This window comes from Triticum dicoccoides, unplaced genomic scaffold (assembly GCF_002162155.2).
Source record: "Triticum dicoccoides isolate Atlit2015 ecotype Zavitan unplaced genomic scaffold, WEW_v2.0 scaffold31216, whole genome shotgun sequence".
Classification (NCBI taxonomy): domain Eukaryota; kingdom Viridiplantae; phylum Streptophyta; class Magnoliopsida; order Poales; family Poaceae; genus Triticum; species Triticum dicoccoides.
The window spans coordinates 8,390-25,687 of record NW_021262412.1 but is presented as its reverse complement, the minus strand read 5'-3'; the positions used below and the strand labels follow the sequence as shown (position 1 = coordinate 25,687).

General features: G+C 44.6%; 2 protein-coding genes across 2 annotated transcripts; both read right to left on the bottom strand.

Moving 5' to 3' along the window:
* Positions 1-6,242: 6,242 nt before the first annotated feature.
* Positions 6,243-8,907, bottom strand: LOC119345840 (glycerate dehydrogenase-like). Its single transcript, XM_037615702.1, has 11 exons — positions 8,713-8,907; positions 8,515-8,598; positions 8,156-8,296; positions 7,929-8,050; positions 7,738-7,819; positions 7,565-7,637; positions 7,367-7,458; positions 6,999-7,259; positions 6,814-6,858; positions 6,570-6,684; positions 6,243-6,459 (listed from the first exon to the last, which is right to left on the bottom strand). The coding sequence occupies exons 1-11, from the start codon at positions 8,833-8,835 to the stop codon at positions 6,437-6,439; spliced, it is 1,161 nt and encodes a 386-aa protein (XP_037471599.1). The 5' UTR covers positions 8,836-8,907; the 3' UTR covers positions 6,243-6,436.
* A 370-nt stretch (positions 8,908-9,277) lies between these two features.
* LOC119345842 (SKP1-like protein 1) lies at positions 9,278-10,945 on the bottom strand. The gene is made up of 2 exons (XM_037615703.1): positions 10,444-10,945; positions 9,278-9,702 (listed from the first exon to the last, which is right to left on the bottom strand). The coding sequence occupies exons 1-2, from the start codon at positions 10,795-10,797 to the stop codon at positions 9,529-9,531; spliced, it is 528 nt and encodes a 175-aa protein (XP_037471600.1). The 5' UTR covers positions 10,798-10,945; the 3' UTR covers positions 9,278-9,528.
* Positions 10,946-17,298: the final 6,353 nt, after the last annotated feature.

Here is a 17,298-nt window from a genome sequence, read left to right as displayed (position 1 = left end):
GTGAGTGTTTATGACAGACAGGTAAACGCACTCTAGGCTTCGTTAATCGTGGAAATCACATCGGGACCCCAAAACGATGAGTAATAGTCCATGAAACGGGCCAGAATCGGCCAAAACTATGAGTGTTGATGACCAAAATGAAAATGCACCCCGGGGTTCGTTAATCGTGGAAATCACTCCGGGACCCCAAAACAGTGAGTGATAGTCAACGAAACGGTCCAAAATCGACACAAACTGCGAGTGTTGATGACCGACATGTATGCGCACCTTGGGGTTCAACAGCAATGGAAATCGCTTCAGGACCCCAAAACGGTGAGTAATAGTCCACACAACGGCTCAGAATTGGACAAAATGGTGAGTGTTGACGACGGACACGTAAACGCACCCTGGGGTTCAACAACCATATGGAAATCGCTTTGGAACCCCAAAACGGAGAGTAATAGTCAAAGAAACGGACCAGAATCAGCTAAAATTGTGAGTGTTGATGACCAACACGTTAACGCAACCCGGGATTCGTCAATCGCGGAAATCACTTTGGGACCCAAAACTGGTTAATAGTCCATGAAACGGGCCAGAATCGGCCCGAACTGCGAGTCTTGACGACCAACACGTAAGCACACCTTGCGGTTCGACAACCATGGAAATCGCTGTAGGACCCCAAAACGGTGAGTAATAGTCCACAAAACGGTTCAGAATCGACAAAAACCGCGATTACTGATGACCGACACGTAAACGCATCCCGGGGTTTGTTAATCGCTGAAATCACTTCGGGACCCCAAAATAGTGAGTAATAGTCCACGACACGGGCCAAAATCGGCCAAAACTACGAGTGTTGGTGGCCAATACGTAAACACACCCCGGGGTTTGTTAGTCATTGAAATCACTCCGAGACCCCAAAACGGTGAGTAATAGTCCACAAGATGGTCCAGAATCGGCCAAAACTGTGAGTGATGATAACCGACACGTAAACGCACCCCAGGGTTCGTTAATCATGGAAATCACTTCGGACCACAAAACAGTAAGTAATAGTCCATGAAACGGGCCAGAATCGGCCCAAACTACGAGTGCTGATGACCGAGACGTATGCGCACCTTGGGGTTCAACAACTATGGAAATCGCTTTGGGACCCCAAAACGGTGAGTAATAGTCCACAAAACGGGTCAGAATGGGACAAAACTGTGAGTGTTGACGACGGACACGTAAACGCAACCCGGGGATCGTCAATCATGGAAATCGCTTTGGGACCCCAAAACGGTGAGTAATAGTGCAGGAAACGGACCAGAATCGGCCAAAATTGTGAGTGTTTATGACTAACACGTTAATGCACCCCGTGGTTCGTCAATCACGGAAATGACTTCAAGACCCAAAACTGAGTAAAAGTCCAAGAAACGGGCCAGAATCGGCCCAAACTGCGAGTCTTGACGACCAACACGTAAGCACACCTTAGGGTTCAACAACCATGAAAATCGCTTTGGGACCCCAAAACGGTGAATAATAGTCCATGAAAGAGCCTAGAACCAGACGAACCTAGGATTATTGATGAACGATACATAAACGCACCCCGGGGTTTGTTTATCATGGAAATCGCTCAGGGACCCCAAATTAGTGAGTAATAGTCCATGAAATGGGCGAGAATTGGCCAAAACTGCAAGTGTTGATGACGGACACGTAAAAGCACTCCGGGGATCGTCAGTCGTGGAAATCGTTCTGGGAGCCCAAAACGGTGAGTAATAGTGCACGAAATGGTCCAGAATCGCCCAAAATTGTGAGTGTTGATGACAGACACGTAAACGTACCCCGGGGTTCGTTGGTCATTGAAATCACTCTGGGACCCCAAAACAATGAGTAATAGTCCACGAACGGGCCAGAATCGGCCAAAACTGTGAGTGTTTATGACAGACAGGTAAACGCACTCTAGGGTTCGTTAATCGTGGAAATCACATCGGGACCCCAAAACGATGAGTAATAGTCCATGAAACGGGCCAGAATCGGCCAAAACTATGAGTGTTGATGACCAAAATGAAAATGCACCCCGGGGTTCGTTAATCGTGGAAATCACTCCGGGACCCCAAAACAGTGAGTAATAGTCAACGAAACGGTCCAGAATCGACACAAACTGCGAGTGTTGATGACCGACATGTATGCGCACCTTGGGGTTCAACAGCAATGGAAATCGCTTCAGGACCCCAAAACGGTGAGTAATAGTCCACACAACGGCTCAGAATTGGACAAAATGGTGAGTGTTGTCGACGGACACGTAAACGCACCCTGGGGTTCAACAACCATATGGAAATCGCTTTGGAACCCCAAAACGGAGAGTAATAGTCAAAGAAACGGACCAGAATCAGCTAAAATAGTGAGTGTTGATGACCGACACGTTAACGCAACCCGGGATTCATCAATCGCGGAAATCACTTTGGGACCCAAAAGTGGGTAATAGTCGATGAAACGGGCCAGAATCGGCCCGAACTGCGAGTCTTGACGACCAACACGTAAGCACACCTTGCGGTTCGACAACCATGGAAATCGCTTTAGGACCCCAAAACGGTGAGTAATAGACCACAAAACGGTTCAAAATCGACAAAAACCGCGATTGCTGATGACCGACACGTAAACGCATCCCGGGGTTTGCAAATCGTTGAAATCACTTCGGGACCCCAAAACAGTGAGTAATAGTCCACGACACGGGCCAGAATCGGCCAAAACTACGAGTGTTGGTGGCCGATACGTAAACACACCCCGGGGTTTGTTAGTCATTGAAATCACAACGAGACCCCAAAACAGTGAGTAATAGTCCACGAGACGATCCAGAATCGGTCAAAATTGTGAGTGATGATAACCGACACCTAAACGCACCCCAGGGTTCGTTAATCATGGAAATCATTTCGGACCACAAAACAGTAAGTAATAGTCCATTAAACGGGCCAGAATCGGCCCAAACTACGAGTGCTGATGACCGAGACGTATGCGCACCTTGGGGTTCAACAACTATGGAAATTGCTTCGGGACCCCAAAACGGTGAGTAATAGTCCACAAAACGGGTCAGAATGGGACAAAACTGTGAGTGTTGACGACGGACACGTAAACGCAACCCGGGGATCGTCAATCATGGAAATCGCTTTGGGACCCCAAAACGGTGAGTAATATTGCATGAAACGGACCAGAATCGGCCAAAATTGGGAGTGTTTATGACTAACACGTTAACGCACCCCGTGGTTCGTCAATCACGGAAATGACTTCAAGACCCAAAATTGAGTAAAAGTCCAAGAAACGGGCCAGAATCGGCCCAAACTGCGAGTCTTGACAACCAACACGTAAGCACATCTTAGGGTTCAACAGCAATGGAAATCGCTTTGGGACCCCAAAACGGTGAGTAATAGTCCACGCAATGGCTCGGAGTTGGACAAAACTGTGAGAGTTGATGACGGACACGTAAACGCACCCTAGGGTTCAACAACCATGGAAATCGCTTTGGAACCCGAAAACGGAGAGTAATAGTCAATGAAACAGACCGGAATCAGCTGACACTATGAGCATTGATGACCGACATGTTAACGCACCTCGGGATTCGTCAATCGTGGAAATCACTTCGGGGCCCAAAACCGAGTAATAGTCCATGAAACGGGCCAGAATCGGCCCAAACTGCGAGTCTTGATGACCAACACGTAAGCACACCTTGCGGTTCGACAACCATGGAAATCGCTTTAGGACCCCAAAATGGTGAGTAATAGTCCACAAAACGGTTCAGAATCGACAAAAACTGCGATTGCTGATGACCGACACGTAAACGCATCCCGGGGTTTGTTAATCGTTGAAATCAATCCGGGACCCCAAAACAGTGAGTAATAGTCCACGACACGGGCCAGAATCGGCCAAAACTAGGAGTGTTGGTGGCCGATACGTAAACACACCTCGGCGTTTGTTAGTCATTGAAATCACTCCGGGACCCCAAAACAGTGAGTAATAGTCCACGAGACGGTCCAGAATCGGCCAAAACTGTGAGTGTTGATAACCGACACCTAAACGCACCCCAGGGTTCATTAATCATGGAAATCACTTCGGGACCACAAAACAATGAGTAATAGTCCATGAAACGGGCCAGAATCGGCCCAAACTACGAGTGCTGATGACCGAGACGTATGCACACCTTGTGGTTCAACAACTATAGAAATCGCTTTGGGACCCCAAAACGGTGAGTAATAGTCGACAAAACGGGTCAGAATGGGACAAAACTATGAGTGTTGATGACGGACACGTAAACGCACCCCCGGGATCACCAATCGTGGAAATCGCTTTGGGACCCCAAAACGGTGAGTAATAGTGCACGAAACGGACCAGAATCGGCCAAAATTGTGTGTGTTTATGACTAACACGTTAACGCACCCCGGGGTTCGTCAATCACGGAAATCACTTCAAGACCCATAACTGAGTAAAAGTCCAAGAAACGGGCCAGAATCGGCCCAAACTGCGAGTCTTGACAACCAACACATAAGCACACCTTAGGGTTCAACAACCATGAAAATCGCTTTGGGACCCCAAAACGGTGAGTAATAGTCCATGAAAGAGCCTAGAACCGGACAAACCAAGGATTATTGATGAATGATACATAAACGCACCCCGGGGTTCGTTAATCATGGAAATCGCTCAGGGACCCCAAATTAGTGAGTAATAGTCTATGAAATGGGCGAGAATCGGCCAAAACTGCGAGTGTTGATGACGGACACGTAAAAGCACCCCGGGGATCGTCAATCGTGGAAATCGCTCTGGGAGCCCAAAGCGTTGTTAAAAGAGAAGATGTGCTCTCGTTGCCGAAATAAAAGGACGAGCCCATATTCACACAACACCGCCCAAGACCTAAATTGGGGAAGACAATAAGTTCACAGTTTTCAAATGAAACATCAAATTATGAAAAAAAAATCTAAACCATAGTCTTTAGAAATGCTTGTAAAATTAAAATGATAATTTAAAGAATTATAAATAAAAATATTAATTTGGTTTTCGAGAGTTCGGTAGACCTAACTTATAAACATGACAAAGTATGTAAAGAGAGATCTAAAAGACTAGAATATCACCAAAGAACTACACACGGACAAGGGTGCCTACTCCAACTTATTTGGGACTAAACACTTTGTTGTTGTTGTTTGTTGCTGCATGAATACAAAAATATTCGTGAGTTTTTGAAATATTCTCAAATTAGAAAAGGGTTCACAAATTTATTAATTTGAGAATGTTTTTGGATTTTAAAAATATTGGCAAATTCTTCATGACCATGAGGTCACGGGTTTAAGTCCTGGAAACAGCCTCTTACAGAAATGTAGGGAAAGGCTGCGCACTATAGACCCAAAGTGGTCGGACCTTTCCCCGACCCTGCGCAAGTGGGAGCTACATGCACCGGGCTGCCCTTTTAAAAATGTTCATGAATTTAAAAGAACACAGATTGAAAAGGTGAGCACAAATTTTTTGAACTGTTCACGAATTCAAAAAATGTTCTTGAATGTCAGAAATAATCCATAAGTTCAGAAATATTCGTGAATTTAGGAAATATTCACAAATTTGAAAACTGTGGCAAATTTGGTATCCACAAGCTTAGAATAAGTTCTCCGTGGAAAAGAAAGGTTTTAGAAAAAGTTTATTAATTCAAAAAATATTCACGAATTTGGAAAATGTTTATGAATTTAAAAAATGTTCAAAAATTGAACAATGTTTGTGAATTCAAAAAAGAGAAGAAAAAGTGAGACCCAAAAAAAAAGAACAAATGAAGGTCCACAAATATATCAAGACAAACAAACAAGAAAGCTATCTTTATCTTAGTCTTTGGCAGCCAGGCAGATGCTAATGCAGTACTGGTGTAATTCCCTTGGAGCATAATATATCTATCATACATCACAGCATATATAATATCTAGCATACATCACAACATAATTTGCCAAGCTTAATTTAGTACTCCTTCCGTTCCATAATGTAGTGCCTATAGATTTTTTATAAAGTCAAACTTTACAAACTTTGACCAAGTTTATAGAGAAGACTATTTATATATACAATGTCAAATATATAAAATATGAAAATACATCTTAAGATGAATCTAATAATATATGTTTGGCATTCTAAATGTAAATGTTTTTCTCCATAAACTTGGTCAAAATTTGTAAGTTTTGACTTTTCCAAAAATCTATAGGCACTACATTATGAAACGGAGGGAGTAGCAAGCAGTGGGTATAAGTAATGCAGGGAAGGTCAGGGCAGGGCAGGGAAACATATAATAAATGCATAACTGATCAAAAATCTCTTGCTTGATATATATACTCATTCATTCATTCAGTACTGCTACTCCATGAGGATGAGGGCATTCATACATATATACTGGGAAGGAGCTATATATGCATAGCATCTTAGCAAGTAGTAGTAGTAGCAGTGATTCATCCATCTCTGCCTCTGCCTAAAGCTTGGAAGATGGCAGGCCTGCAACCAACATCACCAATCAATAGTCAATACAAGCTAGAACATGTCTTTAGCTCACTAAGATCAGAGAGCTAGGCGGGTACTGCAAGAGACATGTATATATCAGTTACCGAGTTGCTTGGCGTTAACGATGCTTGGGCAGGCAGGGGGCGGCGCCGCCTTCTCGTCGAGGAAGGACTCCACCGCGTTCGGGTTCCCCCACACCGGGTACCCCTTGATCTTACCCTGTCAGTTTTAACCCAACACTTGCTCCATCAGGTTCAGATCAGTGATCAACTACTCCCTACTAATTTAGCAATAATAAACATAAGGACTACTTGATTGATTAAGCAATCATCATCCAAGGAAACTCACAAGCACGTTCAGAGCAGCGAGCGTCGCCATCCCTTCACGCGTCCACTGAGCACACGGAGTCAACCAAACAAACAGTGGAATCCATCAGATGATGCATGGAAATTCCAATGGCATGGATGTACAAATCCATTACTTCACTTCAGTTGAATCCAGTTCATATATCGACAAATCATACAAGTTCGTACCTTCGATGCAGATGCGATGTGAGGCACGACGACGGCATTCTTCATCTCAGCCAGCCCTGGCTTCATGTAAGGCTCATCCTCAAAAACATCGAGGCCAACACGGAACATGGGATTCGCCCTCAGGTGCTCCACCAGTGCAACCTCGTCGATCACCGGGCCACGGCTCGCGTTCACCAGCACTGCCTCCTTCTTCATCATCGCCAGCCGCTCAGGGTTTATCAGGTGGTACGTCGTCTTGTCCAGCACTGGGTGCAGGCTTATCTGTTGCCATCAACAGAAACAAAGTTCAGTTATCTCAAATGTAAATATTTTTATCTGTATTTTGAAAATTGCAATGCCCCAGTGCATATTGTATCTAATTAACTGACCACATCGGCCTCCCTGAGAACTTCCTCCATGCTGGAGGCCCTCTTCCATGTCACAGGCTGCTCACCATTGGCTTTCAGGAACTGGCCATAGGCTGCATCATATAAACATTATTATTACACATGTATTAAATCCACATCAAATGCATAAATAGCTGACACAAGAACAAATAAAGCTACTAGCAGATCGATAAAATTTACCTGTGACGAATTTCTCGAGCCGTGTGGACTGGTACAGGTCGAAGTAGATCAAGTTCATCTTGAACCCCTCAATCTAGCACAAACAAAATTGAAGTCGGTTTTACATTGCTCATACATACTCAACAGGTTAGTTTGAGATGAGATTTATATATGGAGGATGTATAAAGTGGTACCATCATCCTTGCATAAGCTGAGCCGATGCGGCCAGCTCCGATCACTCCAACAGTCTGCCCCTTGAGCAAGTTCCCAACAAACCTGCATTCATTATCTCATTCAATCCGCATATCTTAAATAGATTCGTATAGATGTATATATGCTGCTCATAAATCAAGCCGGATTAATAGTACAGCAGTCTAGCACTCACAAGTGCGGGAGCCATCCGTCGTAGAGACCAGCCCTCATAAATTGGTCGGCCTCAACGATCCTCCGGGCAGCCGCCACCGACAGCGACGCCGCCAGCTCCGCCGTCGTCTCAGTAAGAACACCCTGCATACACCCATTCATCATGGCAATCACGAGATTCAGACTTCAGAGCAATATTCATCATATCAAAGGCACTTGTCAGTCAAATAAATTCCATGTGTTACATACAGGCGTGTTGCCGATGGCGATGCCATTCCTGTTGGCAGCATCGACATCAACGTTGTTGTAACCGACGGCCATGTTGCTGAAGGCTGTCCCGCCGGCACGCTTGAGCGCAGAGAAGAGCACTTCCCCCCAGTCCTCTGTTAGCTGCAGCCAATTTGTGCCACACAAGTCATCATCCAGATTGATAACTAATTGAATACTTGAAACAAGACATAAAGAAGAGCGTTGTTAAAAGGATAACAAACTTTATTTGACCATAACCACAGTTTTTAGGAAACTTTAACTACACTTTTTAGGACAGTAACCTAACCCACGACAAGAAAATTCATAAAGGAAAGGAATAACAAGCTGGGGTTGCTTGCCTGGCCGATGACACCATGGCAGTGATCACCGATGAGTGCCAGTATGTCGTCGACAGAGAGGATGGTCTTCTTCTCCGTGCATATCTGCGCGCTCAACATGTAAGAAAATTCAGCATCTGTTATCATCATAGCAATCAAACAGAGCAAGCAACAGCAATGAAACAGAGCAAGGAACAACAAAGAAACAGAGCAGGGCACCTCGAGGCGGCAGTCGTTGTCAGTGAGGAGCTTGATCCAGCGGGTGCCGGGCATGGACTTGGTGCTCACCACGCGGTACTTGCCGCTGGGGTTCCACACCTCTATCGATATCGGCTTCGCCATGGCTGGAGCAGGGGGGAGCAGCTGCAAGGAGGAGAAACAAGAAGCTAGATGCAAGTTGTGGTGACAAGCTACATGTAGTGCTTTTCTTATCAGGTTGAGAAGCAAACATGAGGCGCCAGGATTTTCTGCTATTTTGGAAGGCAAGCCTGTGGCCAGTTGGTGGATAAGACCACAAGATCATGAGTGGCTCCAGGCCCCTCACCCTCTGAATGAGACACTTCCTTATCATCTATATCTTCAGAAATCAGAGGCCCAGAAAAATTTATTTGCTCTCAGGCACAACAGAAATATATAACCAAACAGAATCTGCAAGAGAGCCAATCTAGCTCAACAGAAATCTGCAAATGTTTCCAATCTTAAAGAACCAGCATCCAGATGAAGAGAACACATTAAGCTTCAACAAAGAAGCTCAAATAACACAGCAACAATCAGAACAGGAAGATGGTAACCAAGCAAAGCATCCACTTGACGATTAAGATTCAGTTTGACAAGCGATGACCACAGACCACGATAGGTTTTTCTTGTTCTCGCAAACATAACCACTGACCAAAGATGTTCACCGACACCACCTCATAGACTCCAGGATAATTACAACCCATTACGACAGACATAAAGAAGAGCGCTGAAATACAGACATGACGAATACTAAGCGTTGTTCTTTCAGCTCGGCGGTGGCATCGCCTAGATGCTCCTCTACTCAAAGGCCCACTGGTTCTCCCTGCGGATCTCCTCCTCCTCCTCGGGCGTAAAGTCGTTCTTGATGTTGAAGGTCTTGCGGATCTCCTCCGGGGTCTTGCCCTTGATCATGTCGGCAACAGTCTGACAGGTTAGGTCCAGCAGCCCCTTGATGTTCAGGTAGTTGGCAGCCTGAGAGGGGGGCAAAAGGGCAACAAGAATAACAGCGTGTCAGAGAGAAGCATTCATTTACAATAACAGAGCTAATCAGATTGCAGTATGTAGATGCTTTGCGGCAAACTAAACCACAAAACAAGGAATGCATTAATCAATACATATTGATTCAAAACCAAGAACATAGGTTGAGGTCTCAGAAGTAACTAGAGCATAAAAGGGTAAGAAATTCAGATAAGAAACATAAGTGTAACAAAACAGAGTCAAGAGCAGATTCATTCTTGCAACACTTGTCAGAATGCATTGGCAAGTGTATGCATGATATTGTAATTTCGATCTTAGCATAATAATGTGATTTAGCTACAATGCAAGATAGAAAAACACAACCTCACATATACTACAATTTACTGGCACAATAATAATAAGATTAGATGCTCCCCAGCTTACAAGAACATGGATCGCAAATTAACCCTAACCTACACATCAGACCACAATCATGTAAACCCTAATAACAAATCTCTGTCCTTTGAGTAAAAGGAAAGACAATCATGTATGTAAACCCTAACCTAACCCAATAGAATCGAATCCTCATCGATGAGGGCACGAGGAGCCCATCCAATCGAACCTAAACAGCAGCCATACGCGCAAACCAATCTGGATCCGAGCCCCGGAAGGGGAACGGCGGCCAGATCTATACCAAAAAGGATGGGATAAATAAATAATAAATCGAATCGAGGGAGGGATTTGATTGATTCATACCAGGATGAGGTCGAAGAGGGTGGCCTGGTCGACCTTGACGAACTCGGCGTCCCAGTTCTTGAGGTCCTCTGCGGGGGCGGCGGGGGCGGCGGCGTCCGAGGCTCCGGCTCCGGCCGCGGCGGCCCCGTCGGCGGGCTTGGCCTGGACGTGCTTGTTGCAGTACTCGATGACCTTGGAGAGGATCTTGGAGTTGACGTTGGGGAGCGGGATGCCGTTGTCGGCGCAGTCGTCCTCGATCATGTGGCGGATCGTCTGCGACTCCATGGCCACCGCCTCCTCCACCTCGAACTCCTCGCCGTCCGAGCTCTTGAGCGTGATCATCTTCTTCTCGCCGGCGTCTCCCGCGGCCGCCATCGCTCGCTCGCTGCTGCTGCTGCTGCTGGATCCGGATCGGGGATCGGGGATCGGGAGACGAAACCCTAGAACGGGAGCGGCGGCGGCGACGGACGGAAGGGGAAAAAGCTGGGAGCTTTGGTGGGTGCGGGGTGGGTTGGTTGGGTCCGCCCGGGTGGGTATTTATTTATTGATGAGGCAGAGGCAACGCGTGGACGGATAGCTATCCACCCTTCACAATTGAAGGAAACGGACCCAAAACACAAAAACAAACCGGATTTTGACCAAATTTGCTACGACCAGGAGTTCGATGACCGTCCGATCTATATCTAACACTCGCCGGGCGACCTGCCTCTGCACAACACCATTTTCTATATCTCGTGCGGCCCCATCCCTCCCCGGCCTTCTCCAACCAACCAACCATGGATCCAGATCTGACGTGGTGGCCGCCAAACCACTATTCATGCCCAACGCCTAGCATGGTTCCTCTCTGTTGCAGCCGGTCGCCCATCGCCACCACGACCCCCTCCCCCCCTTCTCCGTGTCATCTCGTCTGCGCCCTTCCTCATCTTCTACTAGGACGTCCTCTCCAAGTACGTCACTAAATATGTAATCTCTTGTGTCCTTTGTCTGAGCAGTCCCACTACCCACCATCACCTCCACATGCCTCCCCCTCCTTCTCCTCCTCGGCGACAACTTGAGGAAACCCTAGCGAGATCTGTCGAATTTAGTTAGGGATCGAGGTAACTCTAGAGAGATGAGGAAACACGGCGACAGAAGAAGAAAAGATGGAAACTCTATTGTTGCAGGGATGGGTTGGGTTGGGTTTGGCTCGGGGCTTTATTGGGAGGGTTGGGCAACACGTTGATTTACAAGGAAACAAAACCAAAAGCCAAACTTAAACTAATTTGGAAGGAGTTTCGTACTGATAAAAGTTTGATGGGGTTTTTTCATTTAGACACCTTACGAAACTCCGTTTTGGGGGGGGGGGGGCATCAAGCCGTGTTCCGGCCTCCACTGCTCATTCTCCTCTTGCTCATATCTTCTGCATGCAACCCTGCCACCCCGTTCATGTTCGGTGCTTATGTCGTGAGTGACAAGCATTTCTATAAACAAGCGCCCACAACCCGAACCGTTTGCTCCTTGCCTCGTATAATGTGCTGACCCATCTTTAGGCAACGAGTCGGAACACGTTTCAGCTTGGTGAAGCTTCTAGAAACCTCCCAACTCATTTTTTTTCTTTTTTTTCCTTTTTGGTTTTTCTGGACCAGGTCTTTGTCCAATTTTTCGTTTTTTCCTTTTTCCATTTTGCCTTTTTTCCTTTCATTATTATGTTTTCTTTTTTTATAATGCGCCTACTTTTTTTCAATTTTTAAAACTTTTTTTCAAAATCTTTAAACTTTTTAAAGTTTTACAATTTTGTTTTCAATTCTTTTAAACTTTTTGTACAATTTTTATGATATTTCTTACAATTTGTTTTTTTAAATGTTACATTTTTCAAATTCGTCAACATTTGTTCAATTTTGGTGAGAATTTTTTAAATACCAGCAATATTTTTCCTAAACGATGAAATATTTTAGAATTTGCAATATTTGTTAAAATTTTGAAACTTTACCAATTTAGGAACTTTTTCCAAAATTTGGAAATTTTTCAAATTTATGGAAAATTTTATTTTCAATGATAAACGATCAACCATTTTCAAAATTCAAAAAAATGTCTTTTTCAAATTCGTGATTTTTTATTTATTTTCGAATGCACAAATTATTAGTGTAATAATCTATACTAGTACAAATGCCCGTGCGTTGCACCGGGTGATAAATGTGGCAGAACTTGCTTCATGGGTCCTTTTTTGCCATTTTCTATATTTCATTTAAATTATTTTTGAACATGAATATTTCCTTTTTTATTACAACCTAATATTTTCATTAAAAATGTAACACATTTGAAGAGTTGTTTAAAAAAATTATGTAATCAGAACATTTCTCTATAAAATATTTTTATCTAAATTAATTATTTCTGTTGTACATTTTGAAATATTTTTTGTAGTTTGTAGTGTTTTGGGGGGAACTTTTAAGTGTTTTTAAAAAGTATGATAATATTTTGTTGAAATATTTGTAAACTATTTTTATGTGTTAATTTTGTGGGCATTTTTGTTCGGTAATTTTTGTTGGTTCAATTTCAGTAAAACACGATCATTTTCACTTTGAGTAGTAGTTTTTAGATTTTTGAGATTTTTTTAATGGGATCATTTTTATGGTGACGACCATTTTTTTGGAATATTATATTTCATGTCTTATTTATTTTGCACTATTTTTCATGCTTGGTCCATTGAGAGTGGAGGTGTTATTTTGGTGGCAGCTACTTGGTCCATTGAGTAGCTCAGAGTCGTTTGCTTGGCAAAGAGGGGTACAAAGGCCAAAAGGCCAAAACATGCGGCTGGGCGAAGGGGTCCGGGCACCCGGACTGCTCAGGGGCCGGTTGGCGGGTGGCCGGGCACCCGGGGGCCCAAGTCCCGGGTACCCTGGGTGGCGCTGGAGGTGGCCAGGTGGGGCAGCCGGGCACCCGGGGTAGAGCCCAGCGGCCGGGGCAGCGGGTGCTGGGCACCCGGCTAGCCAAGGCCCGGGCACCCAGGGGCGCGGCTGTAGGTGGGCAGGAGCCCGGGCACCCAGGGCGTCCAGGGGGTTTTGCCCCTTCTCCTCCTTCTTCATTCTTCTCGCTCTCTCCTTCCTTCTCTTCTTTCCCTTGCTTCATGGTCACTTGAGTCTCCATCCTCTCCTTCTCACTATCATCTTCTTGGTACCTAAGCATGCACAATGTTTCCGATGATGGTAGAATCCAATTCTCACATGAACCCAAACGAGACTCGAATAAGAAGGAAGTGACCTCGTTCTCGACGTTGCGTGCACGTGCTCTTGTTATTGGCCCACTTGGTGCTTGTGGTGGTGATGGAGTGTCGGTGCGGGTAGTCGAGGGATACTCCGTATCAGAAGGGGGGCGAATCCAACTAGGAGTCTAAGTGGGACTCCTTCCCACTTGGGGCGCGCCTAGGCCGGCCTCCCCTCCCTCCCTCCTTTATATACGGGGGGCGCCCCTAGTGGACACACCAATTGTTCCAAGCCGTGTGCGGTGCCCGCTCCATAGTTTATGCCTGCCGTCATATTCTCACGGTGCTTAGGCGAAGCCCTTCACGGATCACATCACCATCATATTCACCACACCGTCATGCTGACATAACTCATCTACTCCTTCGACCCTCTGCTGGATCAAGAGCTCGAGGGACGTCATCGCGCTAAACATGTGCAGAACTCGGAGGTGTCGTACATTCGGTAATCAATTGGTCGGAACGAGAAGACGTTCGACTACATCAACCGCGTTAAGCAAACGCTTCCACTTTTGGTCTACGAGGGTATGTGGACACTCTCCCCCTCTCGTTGTTGTGCATAACCTAGATAGATCTTGTGTGAGCGTAGGAAATTTTTTGAAATTGCATGCTATGTTTCCAAACAGACATGCAACTAGTTTTACATAAAGGTGGCTTGTGGGTGTATGTTCCTCCAATTTTAGTTGAATCGAATTTGACTGCGACCCGTCCTTATGAAGGTTAAAACAACAATCTTGATAAGTCACCGTTGTGGTTTTTGTGCCATAGGTAAGTACGGTTCTTGCTAGAAGCCCGTAGCAGCCACGTAAAACTTGCAACAACAAAGTAGAGGACGTATAACTTATTTTTGCAGGGCATGTTGTGATGTGATATGGTCAAGGCATGATGTGATATATGTTGTTGTATGACATGATCATGTTCTGTAAAAGTTATCGGCAACTGGCAGAAGCCATATGGTTGTAGCTTTATTGTATGAAATAAAAATGCCATGTAATTGCTTTACTTTATCACTAAGCGGTAGTGATAGTCGTAGAAGCAATAGTTGGCGAGACGACAACGACGTTACAATAGAGATCAAGGTGTCAAGCCGGCGACGATTGAGATCATGACATTGCTTTGGTGATGGAGATCAAAAGCACAAGATGATGATGGCCATATCATGTCACATATTTTCATTGCATGTGATGTTTATCTTTATGCATCTTATTTTGCTTAGTACGGCGGTAGCATTATAAGATGATCCCTTACTAAAGTTTCAAGGTATAAGTGTCCTCCCCAAGTATGCACCGTTGCGAAAGTTCTTCATGCTGAGACACCACGTGATGATCGGGTATGATGAGCTCTACGTTCAAATACAATGGGTGCAAGACATTTTTGCACATGCGGAATACTCAGGTTAAACTTGACGAGCCTAGCATATACAGATATGGCCTCGGAACACTGGAGACCGAAAGGTCAAACGTGAATCATATAGTGGATATGATCAACATAGAGATGTTCACCATTGATGACTACTCCATCTCACGTGGTGATCGGACATGGTTTAGTTGATTTGGATCATGTATCATTTAGATGACTTGAGGGATGTCTATCTAAGTGGGAGTTCTTAAGTAATATGATTAATTCAATTTATCATGAACTTAGTCCTGATAGTTTTTGCATATTTATGTTGCAGATCAATGGCTCATGCTACTGTTCCCTTGAATTTTAATGCGTTCCTAGAGAAAGCCAAGTTGGAAGATGATGGCAGCAACTACACGGACTGGGTCATAACTTGAGGATTATCCTCATTGCTGCACAAAAGAATTATGACCTTGATGTAGGCAGTCGCGTGTTGATGACTACTCGTTAGTTCAGTGTGCCATGCTTTACGGCTTAGAATCGGGACTTCAAAAACGTTTTGAACGCCATGGACCATATGGGATGTTCCAGGAGTTGAAGTTTAATATTTCAAGCAAATGCCTGAGTTGAGAGATATGGAGTCTCCAACAAGTTCTATAGCTGCAAGATGGAGGAGAACATTTCTGTTAGTGAGAGCATACTTAGAATGTCTGGGTACCATAATCACTTGACTCAGCTGGGAGTTAATCTTCCAGATGATTGTGTCATTGACAGAGTTCTTCAATCACGGCCACCAAGCTACAAAGGCTTTGTGATGAACTACAATATGCAAGGGATGGAAAGGACTATTCCCGAGCTCTTCGTGATGCTGAAATCAACGAAGGTAGAAATCAAGAAAAAGCATCAAGTGTTGATGATTAAACAAAGACCACTAGTTTCAAGAAAAGGGCAAAGGGAAAGAAAGGGAACTTCAAGAAGGATGGCAAGCAAGTTGTCACTCCCGTGAAGAAGCCCAAAGCTGGACCTAAGCCTGAAACTGAGTGCTTCTACTACAAAGGAAATGGTCACTGGAAGCGGAACTACCCCAAATATTTGTCGGATAAGAAGGATGGCAAAGTGAACAAAGGTATATTTCATATACATGTTATAGATGTGTACCTTACTAATTCTCATAGTAGTTGATACGTCTCCAATGTATCTATAATTTTTGATTGTTCCATGCTATTATATTACCCCTTTTGGATGTTTATGGGCTTTATTTTACATATTTATATCATTTTTGGGACTAACCTACTAACTGGAGGCCCAGCCCGTATTGCTGTTTTTTTGCCTATTTCAGTATTTCGAAGAAAAGGAATATCAAACGGAGTCCAAATGCAGTGAAACCTTCGGGAGCGTGATTTTTGGAATGAACGTGATCCGAAGAACTTGGAGTGCAAGTCAAGAAGCAAATGAGGCGGCCAGGAGATAGGAGGGCGCGCCCCTATCTCCTGGGCCCCACGAGCGGCCACCGACGTACTTCTTCCTCCTATATATACCCACGTACCCCGAAAACATCCAGGGACCCAACGAAAAACAATTTCCAACGCCATAACCTTCTGTATCCGCGAGATCCCATCTTGGAGCCTGATAACCCACAAGTATAGGGGATCGCAACAGCTTTCGAGGGTAGAGTATTCAACCCAAATTTATTGATTCGACACAAGGGGAGCCAAAGAATATTCGTGAGTATTAGCAGTTGAATTGTCAATTCAACCACACCTGGATAACTTAGTATCTGCAACAAAGTGTTTAATAGCAAAAGTGGTATGATAATAAAGGTAGCGGTAGCAAAAGTAAAGATAAATGTTTTTGGGTTTTTGTAGTAGTTGTAACAGTAGAAACGGAAAAGAAGAACAATATATGAAAAGCTCGTAGGCAATGGATCAGTGATGGATAATTATGCCGGATGCGATTCCTCATGCAATAGTTATCACATAGGGTGATATAGTTATAACTTGCTCATCTATGGCACGGCCAGAAGAACTTTTTGCTATCCAAACCATCCTCGACAAGCGCCGTTCACAACATTTTGCCAAATCAGGTACCGATATATGACCTCATGTTGTGAATTTGGCCTAAAACCGGCCATATGTGAGCCGAAAACAAAGGTCGACCAAAAACACCTTGATAACTTGCTCATCTATGGCACGGCCAGAAGAACTTTTTGCTATCCAAGCCATCCTCGACAAGCGCCGTTCATAACATTTTGCCAAATCAGGTATAGATATATGACCTCATGTTGTGAATTTGGCCTAAAA